This window comes from Pseudophryne corroboree, chromosome 5, assembly GCF_028390025.1.
Source record: "Pseudophryne corroboree isolate aPseCor3 chromosome 5, aPseCor3.hap2, whole genome shotgun sequence".
In the NCBI taxonomy this organism is placed as follows: domain Eukaryota; kingdom Metazoa; phylum Chordata; class Amphibia; order Anura; family Myobatrachidae; genus Pseudophryne; species Pseudophryne corroboree.
Genome location: NC_086448.1, coordinates 283,739,448 through 283,756,552, shown reverse-complemented (window position 1 = coordinate 283,756,552; position 17,105 = coordinate 283,739,448). Strand labels below are relative to the sequence as shown.

The 17,105-nt window shown below is 48.1% G+C and overlaps 1 protein-coding gene across 2 annotated transcripts in view; it reads right to left on the bottom strand.

Annotated features, from left to right (window-relative positions):
- Nucleotides 1-17,105, bottom strand: part of ACAD11 (acyl-CoA dehydrogenase family member 11) — a 279,715-nt gene that overhangs the window by 257,430 nt on the left and 5,180 nt on the right. Inside the window, exon 2 of one of the 2 annotated variants that reach the window (XM_063922380.1) lies at nucleotides 1,283-1,382. The exons of the other annotated variant lie outside the window; for it this stretch is intronic. Within the exon in view, the coding sequence (XP_063778450.1) occupies nucleotides 1,283-1,382 (100 nt within the window). The remainder of the gene's footprint in view (nucleotides 1-1,282; nucleotides 1,383-17,105) is intronic. 2 annotated transcript variants of the gene reach the window in all.

The window sequence follows — 17,105 nt, the reverse complement described above, 5'->3', positions numbered from 1 at the left end:
CGTGTTTTTTTTTTAACAAGTACGTGGATTATCTCCCGGACACTGGATTGAGGTGAGTCTAATTTTTTTCACAGGTACCTCGGATCGTCGGAGACTGTGGCAGTCGGCGTGTCAACATAGGTAAGTATGTGTGTGTCGGCAGTGTGTAATAAAGTTGTTCTTGTCACGGTGTCGGTCTCCTGTTTTTATTTGGGTATTTTTGTTCCAGTAGTACTACAGGTACCAGCGGGCCCGTTTTTTCTCCCGCATGCTGGTACTTGTGGTTCTCCAAGTACCAGCTTGCGGGGGAGGCTTGCTGGGACTTGTAGTACTACTGGAAAAAACAATATTCTGACATTTTTCACAAGGCTATCAGCCTCCCATCCGCAGCCCATTGGATGGGGGGGGGACAGCCTCGGGCTTCACCCCTGGCCCTTGGGAGGCTGGGGGGGGGACCCCTTGATTGAAGGGGTCCCCACTCCCCCAGGGTACCCCGGCCAGGGGTGACTAGTTGGATATTTAATGCCACGGCCGCAGGGCGCTGTATAAAAGTGACCCCCGGCTGTGGCATTATCTGTCCAGCTAGTGGAGCCCGATGCTGGTGTATAAAATACGGGGGACCCCTACTCTTTTTGTCCCCCGTATTTTTTGCACCAGCATCAGGTGCAGAGCCCGGTGCTGGTTTTAAAAATACGGGGGATCCCCTGTCAATTTTTACCCCGCATTTTTAGAACCAGGACCAGCTCGAAGAGCCCGAGGCTGGTTATGCTTTGGAGGGGGGACCCCACGCCATTTTTTTCCGGGTTTTTCCCGTTTTTCCCCGTTTTTTTAATTCGCGACAAAATCCGGCAAATCGGCCGTTTTTCGCCCGCGGGACTGTCAAATCCGTTTTTCATTGAATATGGTGAATTCCGGCAGGCACCTGCCGGAATTCACCTGTCGAATTGTGACGAATTAAAAAACGGCGATAATTTGCCGCGATTCGCCGTGAATTGCATATACCCCTATGTGTCTTTTCAATATTTTTCACTTTCTGTTGTATTTCAACTTTTGGAAATTTTATACCAAATTATTTTCCCCCTGCCCTATGTTGAATTGTTTCTTAATTGTGTGGTACAATACAGGATTTCATAAGAAAAAAAACATAATTCTCAAGATTCTGGGACATAATCAAAAACAAGTAAAGAAAATCAGTCTCTCATGTTTCTATGCGCTTCTTCTATACCTGCACAATGAAATAGAGTACGCATAAGCGACTTGAAAATTCACTTTTAATAAAGGAGATGAAAACAATAAAAGTTACCCGATGTGCTCCAGGTAGCAGTGGGCCATGAGGCTTCTTCCTGAGAACAAATTTCTTTGGACCCTTCTGTAGAAAAAATGTAGGGTTGGACTGTCCTGATCTACAAAAATAATAATGTTATTATATGACTTATGGCATTAGATACATAAATGTGCACTATATGGTCAGAATATCACACACTTAAACACAATCTAATTATCACTTGGAGATAATCTAACACAGGGCCTGATTTAAATTTGTACGTAAAGCAAAAAAAGCAAGTTACTTTGTGTCTGGAGGGGGAGCATAAAAATTTATATTTTATCTGCGCAAGGTAAATACTGGCTGCTTTTGCATGTAGCCCACAATGTTAAAACTTTATTCTTACACGGCAATTTAGACTTCAGTTTTCAGGCACCCCACCCAAATCTAAATTTCTCTGCACATGTTACATCTGCCCATACTTACCTACTTTAAAGCTTTCCTCTCTGGGAGATGACCGGAGAGGAGAAGCAGGTGGGCGGTGACAGGGCCGGGCTAAGTGATTAGTTAGGCCCCGCCCCTCAAGGGAAAGCGGTAGGATTGGCTAAAAATGTGCATATGGGTGGGGCTACATTTATACGCTTAGCATACAATTGTGTCATTAGACCCAACCCCCTCTACTAGCAATGCTGATTCCTTGTATTTATTTCGGCCTTCTGCCCACTTCTCTGGGAAGTGAACAGAATGCGGAAGGGGTACATACACTTCCGGAGATGCAGGGAAGGGGGAGGGAAGGGAACTACCTGAAAAACTGGGTGTCTCCCACAGAATACCGGAGAGTAGGCAAGCACAGTATGCAGCTGCCCCACCTGCAGTGCAGCATGGATTTGCCTAGTTGCTTGTTTTTTGCTTCGCTTGTAAATCAAGATCATGGACCTTATTCAGCTTCAGTTGCAGTTTTTCTAAAATAGCAAAACTGCAACTGCTTAGGATCGCATACTGGTGGCTGCCCGGCATGCTAATCACTTCCCTGCGCTGCAATCGTATTGCAATTAGATAATGATCGCAGCAACTAGGGTCGACTCCTGCCTGCACAGCCTGACTGGGAAGGAGGTCACACCACTGCCATGTTTTTCCAGCAGCGGCTGCGTGTGATGTCACGCACCACCCTTAAAACGGTCCGGACATGCCACTCTACCATAATGCTGTGTTGAAACCCGCTCGCCACCAATCACAGTGTGATCGCATCTTTCACCTGTGTTGAACTATTTAATTGATAAGAAAGGTATTTCAACACAGAAAAGAAGGAGATTCCTGGGTCACTTACAGCTCTCCCCCTTCCTATTTCTACTTTGGTACTCCTGTGCAGGGCCGTAACTACCTATGGGCGAGCAGTGCCTGGCACACAGCGCAAAAGCGACTACTGCCGCTCGCTGCAGCACTAACTGGCGAGGTAGTACGCCTGGCCCCTTCTCCTGCAAATGCCGCGGCACCAGCGCTGTAGCTGCCCACCCCCTTCCGGCTCCCCATATCCAGCCGCAGCTAATCCTATCACAGTGGCTGCCCAAAGCCGCGCCCACTTCTTCGTGACACCCCTCCTGCCCCAATGTCTGTCTGCTGTATGCAGATTACATTACAGCAGCAGGCAGTGAGAGAGTGCTTCCCACTCTAGGGGGGACAGAACAGAAGTCGTAATGTGACTGACGGATGCCACTGTGCAGTGTAATGTGATTGACGGATGCCACTGTGCAGTGTAATGTGATTGACGGATGCCACTGTGCGGTGTAATGTGACTGACGGAGGCTACTGTGAGGTGTAATGAGACTGACCACTATTTTTGGCACAGGGCACCAAAAATAAGAATTTACTTACCGATAATTCTATTTCTCGGAGTCCGTAGTGGATGCTGGGGTTCCTGAAAGGACCATGGGGAATAGCGGCTCCGCAGGAGACAGGGCACAAAAAGTAAAGCTTTCCGATCAGGTGGTGTGCACTGGCTCCTCCCCCTATGACCCTCCTCCAAGCCTCAGTTAGGTACTGTGCCCGGACGAGCGTACACAATAAGGGAGGAATTTTGAATCCCGGGTAAGACTCATACCAGCCACACCAATCACACCGTACAACTTGTGATCTAAACCCAGTTAACAGTATGATAACAGAGGAGCCTCTGAAAGATGGCTCCCTACAACAATAACCCGAATTAGTTAACAATAACTATGTACAATTATTGCAGATAATCCGCACTTGGGATGGGCGCCCAGCATCCACTACGGACTCCGAGAAATAGAATTATCGGTAAGTAAATTCTTATTTTCTCTATCGTCCTAGTGGATGCTGGGGTTCCTGAAAGGACCATGGGGATTATACCAAAGCTCCCAAACGGGCGGGAGAGTGCGGATGACTCTGCAGCACCGAATGAGAGAACTCCAGGTCCTCCTTAGCCAGAGTATCAAATTTGTAAAATTTTACAAACGTGTTCTCCCCTGACCACGTAGCTGCTCGGCAAAGTTGTAATGCCGAGACCCCTCGGGCAGCCGCCCAAGATGAGCCCACCTTCCTTGTGGAGTGGGCCTTTACAGATTTAGGCTGTGGCAGGCCTGCCACAGAATGTGCAAGTTGGATTGTGCTACAGATCCAACGAGCAATCGTCTGCTTAGACGCAGGAGCACCCATCTTGTTGGGTGCATACAATATAAACAACGAGTCAGATTTTCTGACTCCAGCTGTCCTTGCAATATATATTTTCAATGCTCTGACAACGTCCAGTAACTTGGAGTCCTCCAAGTCACTTGTAGCCGCAGGCACTACAATAGGCTGGTTCAGATGAAATGCTGACACCACCTTAGGGAGAAAATGCGGACGAGTCCGCAGTTCCGCCCTGTCCGAATGGAAAATCAGATATGGGCTTTTGTAAGATAAAGCTGCCAGTTCTGACACTCTCCTGGCCGAAGCCAGGGCTAGTAGCATGGTCACTTTCCATGTGAGATATTTCAAATCCACATTTTTTAGTGGTTCAAACCAATGAGATTTTAGAAAGTCCAAAACCACATTGAGATCCCACGGTGCCACTGGAGGCACCACAGGAGGCTGTATATGCAGCACTCCCTTAACAAAAGTCTGGACTTCAGGGACTGAAGTCAATTCTTTCTGGAAGAAAATCGACAGGGCCGAAATTTGAACCTTAATAGATCCCAATTTGAGACCCATAGACAATCCTGATTGCAGGAAATGTAGGAATCGACCCAGTTGAAATTCCTCCGTCGGAGCACTCCGATCCTCGCACCACGCAACATATTTTCGCCAAATGCGGTGATAATGTTGCACGGTTACTTCCTTCCTTGCTTTAATCAAAGTAGGAATGACTTCTTCCGGCATGCCTTTTTCCTTTAGGATCCGGCGTTCAACCGCCATGCCGTCAAACGCAGCCGCGGTAAGTCTTGAAACAGACAGGGACCCTGCTGAAGCAAGTCCCTCCTTAGAGGTAGAGGCCACGGATCTTCCGTGATCATCTCTTGAAGTTCCGGGTACCAAGTCCTTCTTGGCCAATCCGGAACCACTAATATCGTTCTTACGCCTCTTTGCCGTATAATTCTCAATACTTTTGGTATGAGAGGCAGAGGAGGAAACACATACACCGACTGGTACACCCAAGGCGTTACCAGCGCGTCCACAGCTATTGCCTGCGGATCTCTTGACCTGGCGCAATACCTGTCCAGTTTTTTGTTGAGGCGAGACGCCATCATGTCCACCATTGGTCTTTCCCAACGGGTTACCAGCATGTGGAAGACTTCTGGATGAAGTCCCCACTCTCCCGGGTGAAGGTCGTGTCTGCTGAGGAAGTCTGCTTCCCAGTTGTCCACTCCCGGGATGAACACTGCTGACAGTGCTATCACATGATTCTCTGCCCAGCGAAGAATCCTTGCAGCTTCTGCCATTGCACTCCTGCTTCTTGTGCCGCCCTGTCTGTTCACATGGGCGACTGCCGTGATGTTGTCCGACTGGATCAACACCGGTTTTCCCTGAAGCAGAGGTTCTGCCTGGCTTAGAGCATTGTAGATTGCTCTTAGTTCCAGAATGTTTATGTGAAGAGACGTTTCCAGGCTCGTCCCCACTCCCTGGAAGTTTCTTCCTTGTGTGACTGCTCCCCAGCCTCTCAGGCTGGCGTCCGTGGTCACCAGGATCCAATCCTGTATGCCGAATCTGCGGCCCTCCAATAGATGAGCACTCTGCAACCACCACAGAAGAGATACCCTTGTCCTTGGAGACAGGGTTATCCGCTGGTGCATCTGAAGATGCGACCCTGACCATTTGTCCAACAGATCCCTCTGGAAAATTCTTGCGTGGAATCTGCCGAATGGAATTGCTTCGTAAGAAGCCACCATTTTTCCCAGGACTCTTGTGCATTGATGTACAGACACCTTTCCTGGTTTTAGGAGGTTCCTGACAAGCTCGGATAACTCCTTGGCTTTTTCCTCCGGGAGAAAAACCTTTTTCTGAACCGTGTCCAGAATCATCCCTAGGAACAGCAGACGAGTTGTTGGCATTAACTGGGATTTTGGAATATTCAGAATCCACCCGTGCTGTTTTAGCACTTCTTGAGACAGTGCTAATCCCATCTCTAGCTGTTCTCTGGACCTTGCCCTTATCAGGAGATCGTCCAAGTATGGGATAATTAATACGCCTTTTCTTCGAAGAAGAATCATCATCTCGGCCATTACCTTTGTAAAGACCCGAGGTGCCGTGGACAATCCGAACGGCAGCGTCTGAAACTGATAGTGACAGTTTTGTACGACGAACCTGAGGTACCCCTGGTGTGAGGGGTAAATTGGAACGTGGAGGTACGCATCCTTGATGTCCAAGGATACCATAAAGTCCCCTTCTTCCAGGTTCGCTATCACTGCTCTGAGTGACTCCATCTTGAACTTGAACTTCTTTATGTACAGGTTCAAGGACTTCAGATTTAGAATAGGTCTTACCGAGCCATCCGGCTTCGGTACCACAAATAGAGTGGAATAATACCCCTTTCCTTGTTGTAGAAGAGGTACCTTGACTATCACCTGCTGAGAGTACAGCTTGTGAATGGCTTCCAAGACCGTCTCCCTTTCGGAGGGGGACGTTGGTAAAGCAGACTTCAGGAAACGGCGAGGTGGATCTGTCTCTAGTTCCAACCTGTATCCCTGAGATATTATCTGCAGGATCCAGGGATCTACCTGCGAGTGAGCCCACTGCGCGCTGAAATTCTTGAGACGACCGCCCACCGCCCCCGAGTCCGCTTGAGAAGCCCCAGTGTCATGCTGAGGCTTTTGTAGAAGCGGGGGAGGGCTTCTGTTCCTGGGAAGGAGCTGCCTGTTGCTGTCTCTTCCCCCTTCCTCTGCCTCGTGGCAGATATGAATATCCCTTTGCTCTCTTGTTTTTAAAGGAACGAAAGGGCTGCGGTTGAAAAGTCGGTGTCTTTTTCTGTTGGGGAGTAACTTGAGGTAAAAAGGTGGATTTCCCGGCTGTAGCCGTGGCCACCAAATCTGATAGACCGACTCCAAATAACTCCTCCCCTTTATACGGCAAAACTTCCATATGCCGTTTTGAGTCCGCATCGCCTGACCACTGTCGCGTCCATAAACTTCTTCTGGCCGAAATGGACATAGCACTTACCCGTGATGCCAGTGTGCAGATATCCCTCTGTGCATCACGCATATAAAGAAATGCATCCTTTATTTGCTCTAAAGACAGTAAAACATTGTCCCTATCCAGGGTATCAATATTTTCAATCAGGGACTCTGACCAAGCTACTCCAGCACTGCACATCCAGGCTGTCGCTATAGCTGGTCGTAGTATAACACCTGTATGTGTGTATATACTTTTTTGGATATTTTCCATCCTCCTATCTGCTGGATCTTTAAGTGCGGCCGTCTCAGGAGAGGGTAACGCCACTTGTTTAGATAAGCGTGTGAGCGCCTTGTCCACCCTAGGAGGTGTTTCCCAGCGCGCCCTAACCTCTGGCGGGAAAGGGTATAAAGCCAATAACTTCTTTGAAATTAGCATCTTTTTATCGGGGGCAACCCACGCTTCATCACACACCTCATTTAGTTCTTCTGATTCAGGAAAAACTATAGGTAGTTTTTTCACACCCCACATAATACCCTGTTTAGTGGTACCTGTAGTATCAGCTAAATGTAACGCCTCCTTCATTGCCAAAATCATATAACGTGTGGCCCTACTGGAAAATACGGTTGATTCGTCACCGTCGCCACTGGAATCAGTGCCTGTGTCTGGGTCTGTGTCGACCGACTGAGGCAAAGGGCGTTTTACAGCCCCTGACGGTGTTTGAGGCGCCTGGACAGGCACTAATTGATTGTCCGGCCGTCTCATGTCGTCAAACGACTGCTTTAGCGTGTTGACACTATCCCGTAATTCCAAAAATAAAGGCATCCATTCTGGTGTCGACCCCCTAGGAGGTGACATCCCCATATTTGGCAATTGCTCCGCCTCCACACCAATATCGTCCTCATACATGTCGACACACACGTACCGACACACAGCAGACACACAGGGAATGCTCTTAACGAAGACAGGACCCCACTAGCCCTTTGGGGAGACAGAGGGAGAGTCTGCCAGCACACACCAAAGCGCTATATATGACAGGGATAGCCTTATAATAAGTGCTCCCTGTATAGCTGCTTTTATAATATAATTTTTGCCACTATTTTGCCCCCCCTCTCTTGTTTTACCCTGTTTCTGTAGTGCAGTGCAGGGGAGAGACCTGGGAGCCGTCCTGACCAGCGGAGCTGTGTAAGGAAAATGGCGCTGTGTGCTGAGGAGATAGGCCCCGCCCCTTTTTCGGCGGGCTCGTCTCCCGCTCTTTAGTGGATTCTGGCAGGGGTTAAATATCTCCATATAGCCCCCGGAGGCTATATGTGAGGTATTTTTTAGCCAAATAGGTTTTCATTTGCCTCCCAGGGCGCTCCCCTCCCAGCGCCCTGCACCCTCAGTGACTGCCGTGTGAAGTGTGCTGAGAGGAAAATGGCGCACAGCTGCAGTGCTGTGCGCTACCTTTAGAAGACTGAGGAGTCTTCTGCCGCCGATTCTGGACCTCTTCTTGTTTCAGCATCTGCAAGGGGGCCGGCGGCGAGGCTCCGGTGACCATCCAGGCTGTACCTGTGATCGTCCCTCTGGAGCTGATGTCCAGTAGCCAAGAAGCCAATCCATCCTGCACGCAGGTGAGTTCACTTCTTCTCCCCTAAGTCCCTCGTTGCAGTGATCCTGTTGCCAGCAGGACTCACTGTAAAATAAAAAACCTAAGCTAAACTTTTCTAAGCAGCTCTTTAGGAGAGCCACCTAGATTGCACCCTTCTCGGCCGGGCACAAAAATCTAACTGAGGCTTGGAGGAGGGTCATAGGGGGAGGAGCCAGTGCACACCACCTGATCGGAAAGCTTTACTTTTTGTGCCCTGTCTCCTGCGGAGCCGCTATTCCCCATGGTCCTTTCAGGAACCCCAGCATCCACTAGGACGATAGAGAAATGTCTAGTTACCGCTCTGGCCTGCCTAATGTGTAAAAAGGGAGACCCTGCCTAATGTGTTAAAAGTGGACTCTGCTGCCGTAATGTGTAAAAAGGGAACTCTGCCTGTCGTAATGTGTAAAAAGGGGGAATCTGCCTGCCATAATGTGTAGAAGAGATCTCTGTGGCCACACCCTTCCCCATGAAGCGCCACACCCCTATATTTTTGGCACGCGCCGGCTTTATTTTATATACGGGGGAGGAGGGGGGGAGGGCGCCGATGCGGTTTCTTGCACACAGCGCTAAAGTGTCTAGTTACGGCACTGCTCCTGTGTCTCGGTCTGCACTGTATACTGTCCTCTCATTCTGGCTACCTGGTTCTGCTGACGCACAAAAAGGAGAGCTAGTAAAGTCAGCATGCTTCGGCTGACGTGGCCCCTGACAAAGGGGGCCCAGGGTACAGTATCCCCTACGTCACCCCCTTAATCTGGCTATACCAGCAGCATGAATTCCTTGGTTACGTCGGACGTAGTGGATTACAGAAGCCTGGAGGGAGGGGTCTATTTAAACAAGACGCCCCATAGCATATATTTGCACAGCAGCTGCGTCTTTTACTCCCATGTCTGAATCTGGACCCATGTCAACATTTAATCAGTGTCGACATGCAGAATATCAACAGAATTGACCGAACCTTTAAGCCGCCTACACATAGTGCAATGCAGGATAACGCCAATATTGCCCATATTGTGGCCAGAAGCATAAACCTCTGATAGAGTGTACAGGCAGGGCCAATACTGACTATATGTTTCCTTGCGATGCCGATCCCGCGGGACAGTGCATAGGAATCGCAAGGTGTTTCCACGCAGAGCGATATGCACTGTTTTCTACAGATATGGACTGTATAGTACATATCGGTAGATATATTGAATTGTGTCTACAGGTCCTTTAAATGGACACATACTGCATACCAAGCAGGTATGCACTACATGTACTTTCTCCATTTACCTTAGCTTTATATGCATACATCATCTGTATACATCATACACTGACACTCATCCATCATCTTTTTTGACTGTGACTAAAGTGATGGATAAAGGTAGAGCCGTGGATGTAGCTTATCTAGACTTTAGTGGCTTTTGACACTGTTCCACATCGCAGACTGCTAAATAAACTTGGAAGTTTGGGATTGGATACTAGGATTATTGAATGGATAAGATTTTGGTTGCAGGATAGAAAACAGATAGTTGTGGTAAATGGAGTGCATTCACAGGAGAGAAATGTTACCAGTGGAGTACCCCAGGGATCTGTACTTGGACCAGTGCTTTTTAATATCTTTATTGGTGACATTGCAAATGGCATTAAAGGGAAAGTATGCCTTTTTGCAGATGACACAAAGGTATGCAACAGGGCAGACACACCAGGTGGGGTAAAACAAATGATTGAGGATCTAGGTAGACTAGAGGAATGATCAAAAGTGTAGCAATTAAAGTTTAATGACATAAAATGCAAAATCATGCACTTGGGTCTCAAAAATCCAAAGGCTAAATGCAGGGCCGAAACTAGGATTTTCGTCACCCGGGGCAAGACAGTAATTTGGCGCCTGCCCCTAAAACCTCTCCCCCCCCCAAAAAAAAAAAACAATACCCTGTCAGACTGAAATACCCTGTAATTAGATTATCAAAAATTTTGAAAAAAAGGGGATACTATTGGACCATTTTCCCCTACGTGTGCCCTATGCGTCACATGCACCTCCAGCAGAGTGTTCAAATACATGCTCCTCTGGGTGTCCCCATACATTGCACTATATCATAACACTATATTCGCCTTTCCACTGCACTACTATACTACATCCCCTACACGCTGAGCTACATCACTACACTACATCAGAATCAGAATCGACTTTATTGGCCATGTATACTCCGAAATACGGAATATTCCGAAATACAGAATTTTTTGAGTTAGACTGAGATAGTGAAACCTTTGTTTTCTGATGGCTCAATGTACACAAACTCTGTTTAATACACAAAATTCTTAATAGTATTGTATTAAATGACCTTCAGGCTGTGTGTATAAGGTGTATATGAAACAAATGAATTGTGTGTATGTACCCAAATTTTGTTTAATGCACAGTGCCGATAATAAAGTCTGTCTTTAAACTCACCACAAAGCTGCTGTAGTGATACTTGGTGAGAGTTGGAGGTTGTCCAGGCTCTTAGTTTCCACTGTCAATTGGATAGCTAGCAAAGTGAACCTTTGATTCCTGTAACATCGGTGACTGCACCTGTTAACAAGCATAAGCCTGGGGCAGTGTGTCCTCTCAATGTGGTGTAGCCTGCAACTTGTTATCAGTTGGTGCTGGGCAGGCAGCCGGAATCATAGCCTGCTGATAAACAGCACCAACAGCTCACTTCTATAGCTTGTACGGTGCACTGCACGCTATCCGTAGCACTGCATGGCAAAGAAAAGAGTTTAAGACAGTAGCCGACATAGGGGTATATGCAATTAGCGGCGAATCGCGGCAAATTATCGGCCGTTTTTCAATTCGACAGGCTAATTTCGGCAAGTGGGTGCCGAAATTGACCATATGCAATAAAAAACGGATTCGACAGTCCCGCTGCCGAAAAACGGCCGATTTGACGGATTTGTTCCGTTTTTTTAAAAACGGGGAAAAACACGGAAAAAAATGGCGTGGGGTCCCCCCTCCAAAGCATAACCAGCCTCGGGCTCTTCGAGCCGGTCCTGGTTCTAAAAATCCGGGGGGAAAATGGACAGGGGATCCCCCGTATTTTTAAAACCAGCACCGGGCTCTGCGCCTGGTTCTGGTGCAAAAAATACGGGGGACAAAAAGAGTAGGGGTCCCCCGTATTTTTTACACCAGCATCGGGCTCCACTAGCTGGACAGATAATGCCACAGCCGGAGGTCACTTTTATACAGCGCCCTGCGGCCGTGGCATTAAATATCCAACTAGTCACCCCTGGCCGGGGTACCCTGGGGGAGTGGGGACCCCTTCAATCAAGGGGTCCCCCCCCAAGCCACCCAAGGGCCAGGGGTGAAGCCCGAGGCTGTCCCCCCCCCCATCCAAGGGCTGCGGATGGGAGGCTGATAGCCTTGAGAAAATGTAAAGAATATTGTTTTTTCCTGTAGTACTACAAGTCCCAGCAAGCCTCCCCCGCAAGCTGGTACTTGGAGAACCACAAGTACCAGCATGCGGGAGAAAAACGGGCCCGCTGGTACCTGTAGTACTACTGGAAAAAAATACCCAAATAAAAACAGGAGACACACACCTTGAGAGTAAAACTTTATTGCACACCTGCCGACACACACATACTTACCTATGTTGACCCGCCGACTGCCACGTCTCCTGATCCGGCGATCCGGGGTACCTGTGAATCAAATTATACTCACCTCAATCCAGTGTCCAGATATAAATCCACGTACTTGGCAAAAAAACAAACCGCATTTACCCGGACCACGCACTGAAAGGGGTCCCATGTTTACACGAGACCCCTTTCCCCGAATGCCGGGACACCACGTGACTGCTGTCACCGAGGTCCCTTCAGCCAATCAGCGAGCGCAACGTCCTGGCACTCTGCTGATTGGCTGCACGTCTGAGCTGTCGGACAGCGCCTCGCAAAGCCTCTCCATTATACTCAATGGTGGGAACTTTGCGTCAGCGGTGAGGTCACCCGCGGTCAGCGGCTGACCGCGGGTAACCCCACCGCTACCCGCAAGGTTCCCACCATTGAAAGTAATGGAGAGGCTTTGCGATGCGCTGTCTGAGGTCACACGCGCATACAGCCAATCAGGTGAGTGCAACGAAGTAGCGCTTCCTGATTAGCTGAAGGGACCTCGGTGACTCGGTGACCTCGGTGACTCGGTGGTCATTTTTTTTCGGGATTTTACCATTCCATTTAAAAAAATAAAAAAAAAATAATATTTTAAAAAATATATAAATAATACTTGTGCCTCCCAAAAAGACAAACCAAGTACCTAATCCCTTCTAATATAAATAGATATGTTATTACCAATAAAAAAAAAAACACAAAAAAACATGTTTTAATTTTTTTTTATTAGATTCACCCACCAAAGTGTGGCGGATTGAAAATGACGAATTTACTGTCTAAAAGCACTGTTGTCGAATTTCCAAACTTCAATTGAATATACTTTTGTCGAATTGCCGCATTTGTACCATTGCAGAAAAGTCGAATTTGACAAATGTCGAATTTCAAAAAGTCGAATTTTGAAAGTCCGTTTTTTTGACGGAAAGTACTGAATTGCATTGTCGATTATTTTTTTTTTGGCGAAAAAGTCCAGTTTTTCGACAATTTCGGAAATTCGACCGCAATTGCATATACCCCATAGGAGTGATCCCAGGTACTGGACATCACCCGCACAGTGTCGGAACCAGCTGTGGGCAGACAGGTGGGTCAGAGACCCCGGAAGCCGTCTGCTGTTTCACTGGAGAAGCACAGCACTGCCAGTAAAACAAAAAAACCCTGCTCCTCCGTAACTCCTCAGCGCCCCCTCAAATCAGCATGCCACCTTAGCGCGCCCCCCCCCCCCCCCTCTAGTCTGGAAACTACGGAGGAGGAAAGGGATCTTGGAGTCACTATTTCATGTAACTTAAAGGCAGATAAGAAATGTTACAAAGCAATGAGGAAGGCTAGTCAGATTCTTGGCTGCATTGGGAGAGGAATCAGCAGCAGAAAGAAAGAAGTAATAATGCCACTGTATAGGTCGTTGATACGGCCTCATCTAGAATACTGTGTTTAATTCTGGAGGCCATATCTTCAAAAGGATATTAATACATTAGAGACTGTACAAAGAAGGGCAACTAAAATGGTGCATGGCCTACATCACAAAACATACCCAGAAAGACTAAAAAATCTCAATATGTACAGTTTGGAGCTGAGAAGGGAAAGGGGGGGACATGATAGAAACATTCAAATATTGCAAGAGTTTTAACAAAGTCCAGGAGGGAAACATTCTCCAAATGAAGAGAAGCAATAGGACACAAGGACATGCACTGAGACTGGAGGGGGGGAGGTTCAGGGGAAATTTTAGGAAAAATTACTTCACAGAAAGGGTAGTGGACAAGTGAAATAGCCTCCCATCAGAGGTGGTAGAGGCTAAGACAGTAGAGCAATTTAAACATGCATGGGATAGGCATAATGATATTCTTACAAAGAAATAAGGATCAAATAAGGTTTGAGAAAAAAAATAAGATTTTACTCACCGGTAAATCTATTTCTCGTAGTCCGTAGTGGATGCTGGGACTCCGTAAGGACCATGGGGAATAGCGGCTCCGCAGGAGACTGGGCACAACTAAGAAAGCTTTAGGACTAACTGGTGTGCACTGGCTTCTCCCACTATGACCCTCCTCCAGACCTCAGTTAGGATACTGTGCCCGGAAGAGCTGACACAATAAGGAAGGATTTTGAATCCCGGGTAAGACTCATACCAGCCACACCAATCACACCGTATAACTCGTGATATTATACCCAGTTAACAGTATGAACATAACAGAGCCTCTCAACAGATGGCTCAACAATAACCCTTTAGTTAACAATAACTATATACAAGCATTGCAGACAGTCCGCACTTGGGACGGGCGCCCAGCATCCACTACGGACTACGAGAAATAGATTTACCGGTGAGTAAAATCTTATTTTCTCTAACGTCCTAAGTGGATGCTGGGACTCCGTAAGGACCATGGGGATTATACCAAAGCTCCCAAACGGGCGGGAGAGTGCGGATGACTCTGCAGCACCGAATGAGAGAACTCAAGGTCCTCCTCAGCCAGGGTATCAAATTTGTAGAATTTTGCAAACGTGTTTGCCCCTGACCAAGTAGCAGCTCGGCAAAGTTGTAAAGCAGAGACCCCTCGGGCAGCCGCCCAAGAAGAGCCCAACTTCCTTGTGGAATGGGCTTTTACAGATTTAGGCTGCGGCAGGCCAGCCGCAGAATGCGCAAGCTGAATTGTGCTACAAATCCAGCGAGCAATAGTCTGCTTCGAAGCAGGAGCACCCAGTTTGTTGGGTGCATACAGGATAAATAGCGAGTCAGTCTTCCTGACTCCAGCCGTCCTGGAAACATAAATTTTCAAGGCCCTGACTACGTCCAGTAACTTGGAGTCCTCCAAGTCCCTAGTAGCCGCAGGCACAACAATAGGTTGGTTCAAGTGAAAAGCTGATACCACCTTAGGGAGAAACTGGGGACGAGTCCTCAATTCTGCTCTATCCATATGGAAAATCAAATAGGGGCTTTTACATGACAAAGCCGCCAATTCTGACACTCGCCTAGCCGAAGCCAAGGCCAAAAGCATGACCACTTTCCACGTGAGATATTTTAACTCTACGGTTTTAAGTGGCTCAAACCAATGTGACTTCAGGAAACCCAACACCACGTTGAGGTCCCACGGTGCCACTGGAGGCACAAAAGGAGGCTGAATATGCAGCACTCCCTTAACAAATGTCTGAACTTCAGGCAGTGAAGCCAGTTCTTTTTGGAAGAAAATCGACAGAGCCGAAATCTGGACCTTAATGGAACCCAGTTTTAGGCCCATAGTCACCCCTGACTGTAGGAAGTGCAGAAATCGACCCAGCTGAAATTCCTCCGTTGGGGCCTTCCTGGCCTCACACCACGCAACATATTTTCGCCATATGCGGTGATAATGTTGTACGGTTACATCTTTTCTAGCTTTAATGAGCGTAGGAATGACTTCCTCCGGAATACCCTTTTCTTTTAGGATCCGGTGTTCAACCGCCATGCCGTCAAACGCAGCCGCGGTAAGTCTTGGAACAGACAGGGCCCCTGCAGCAGCAGGTCCTGTCTGAGCGGCAGAGGCCATGGGTCCTCTGAGATCAATTCTTGAAGTTCCGGGTACCAAGCTCTTCTTGGCCAATCCGGAACAATGAGTATAGTTCTTACTCCTCTTTTCCTTATTATCCTCAGTACCTTGGGTATGAGAGGAAGAGGGGGGAACACATAAACCGACCGGTACACCCACGGTGTCACTAGAGCATCCACAGCTATCGCCTGAGGGTCCCTTGACCTGGCGCAATATTTTTCTAGCTTTTTGTTTAGGCGGGACGCCATCATGTCCACCTGTGGCCTTTCCCAACGGTTTACAATCAGTTGGAAGACTTCTGGATGAAGTCCCCACTCTCCCGGGTGGAGGTCGTGCCTGCTGAGGAAGTCTGCTTCCCAGTTGTCCACTCCCGGAATGAACACTGCTGACAGTGCTAACACGTGACTTTCCGCCCATCGGAGAATCCTTGTGGCTTCTGCCATCGCCGTCCTGCTTCTTGTGCCGCCCTGTCGGTTTACATGGGCGACTGCCGTGATGTTGTCTGACTGGATCAGAACCGGCTGGTTTTGAAGCAGGGGTTTTGCCTGACTTAGGGCATTGTAAATGGCCCTCAGTTCCAGAACATTTATGTGTAGGGAAGTCTCCTGACTTGACCAAAGTCCTTGGAAGTTTCTTCCCTGTGTGACTGCCCCCCAGCCTCGAAGGCTGGCATCCGTGGTCACCAGGACCCAGTCCTGTATGCCGAATCTGCGGCCCTCTTTGAGATGAGCACTCTGCAGCCACCACAGCAGAGACACCCTGGTCCTTGGAGACAAGGTTATCAACCGATGCATTTGAAGATGCGATCCGGACCATTGGTCCAACAGGTCCCACTGAAAGGTTCTGGCATGGAACCTGCCGAATGGAATTGCTTCGTAGGAAGCTACCATCTTTCCCAGGACTCGCGTGCAGTGATGCACCGACACCTGTTTTGGTTTCAGGAGGCCTCTGACTAGAGATGACAGCTCCCTGGCTTTTTCCTCTGGGAGAAACACTTTTTTCTGGACTGTGTCCAGAATCATGCCCAGGAACAGTAGACGTGTCGCAGGAACCAGCTGTGACTTTGGAATATTTAGAATCCAACCGTGCTGGTGTAGCACCTCCTGAGATAGTGCTACGCCGACCAACAACTGCTCCCTGGACCTCGCCTTTATCAGGAGATCGTCCAAGTATGGGATAATTAAAACTCCCTTTTTTCGAAGGAGTATCATCATTTCGGCCATTACCTTGGTAAATACCCTCGGTGCCGTGGACAGGCCGACCGGCAATGTCTGGAATTGGTAATGACAATACTGTACCACAAATCTGAGGTACTCCTGGTGAGGTTGGTAAATGGGGACATGCAGGTAAGCATCCTTGATGTCCAGTGATACCATGTAATCCCCCTCTTCCAGGCTTGCAATAACCGCCCTGAGTGATTCCATCTTGAACTTTAATTTTTTTATATATGTGTTCAAGGATTTCAAATTTAAAATGGGTCTCACCGAACCGTCCGGTTTCGGTACCACAAACATTG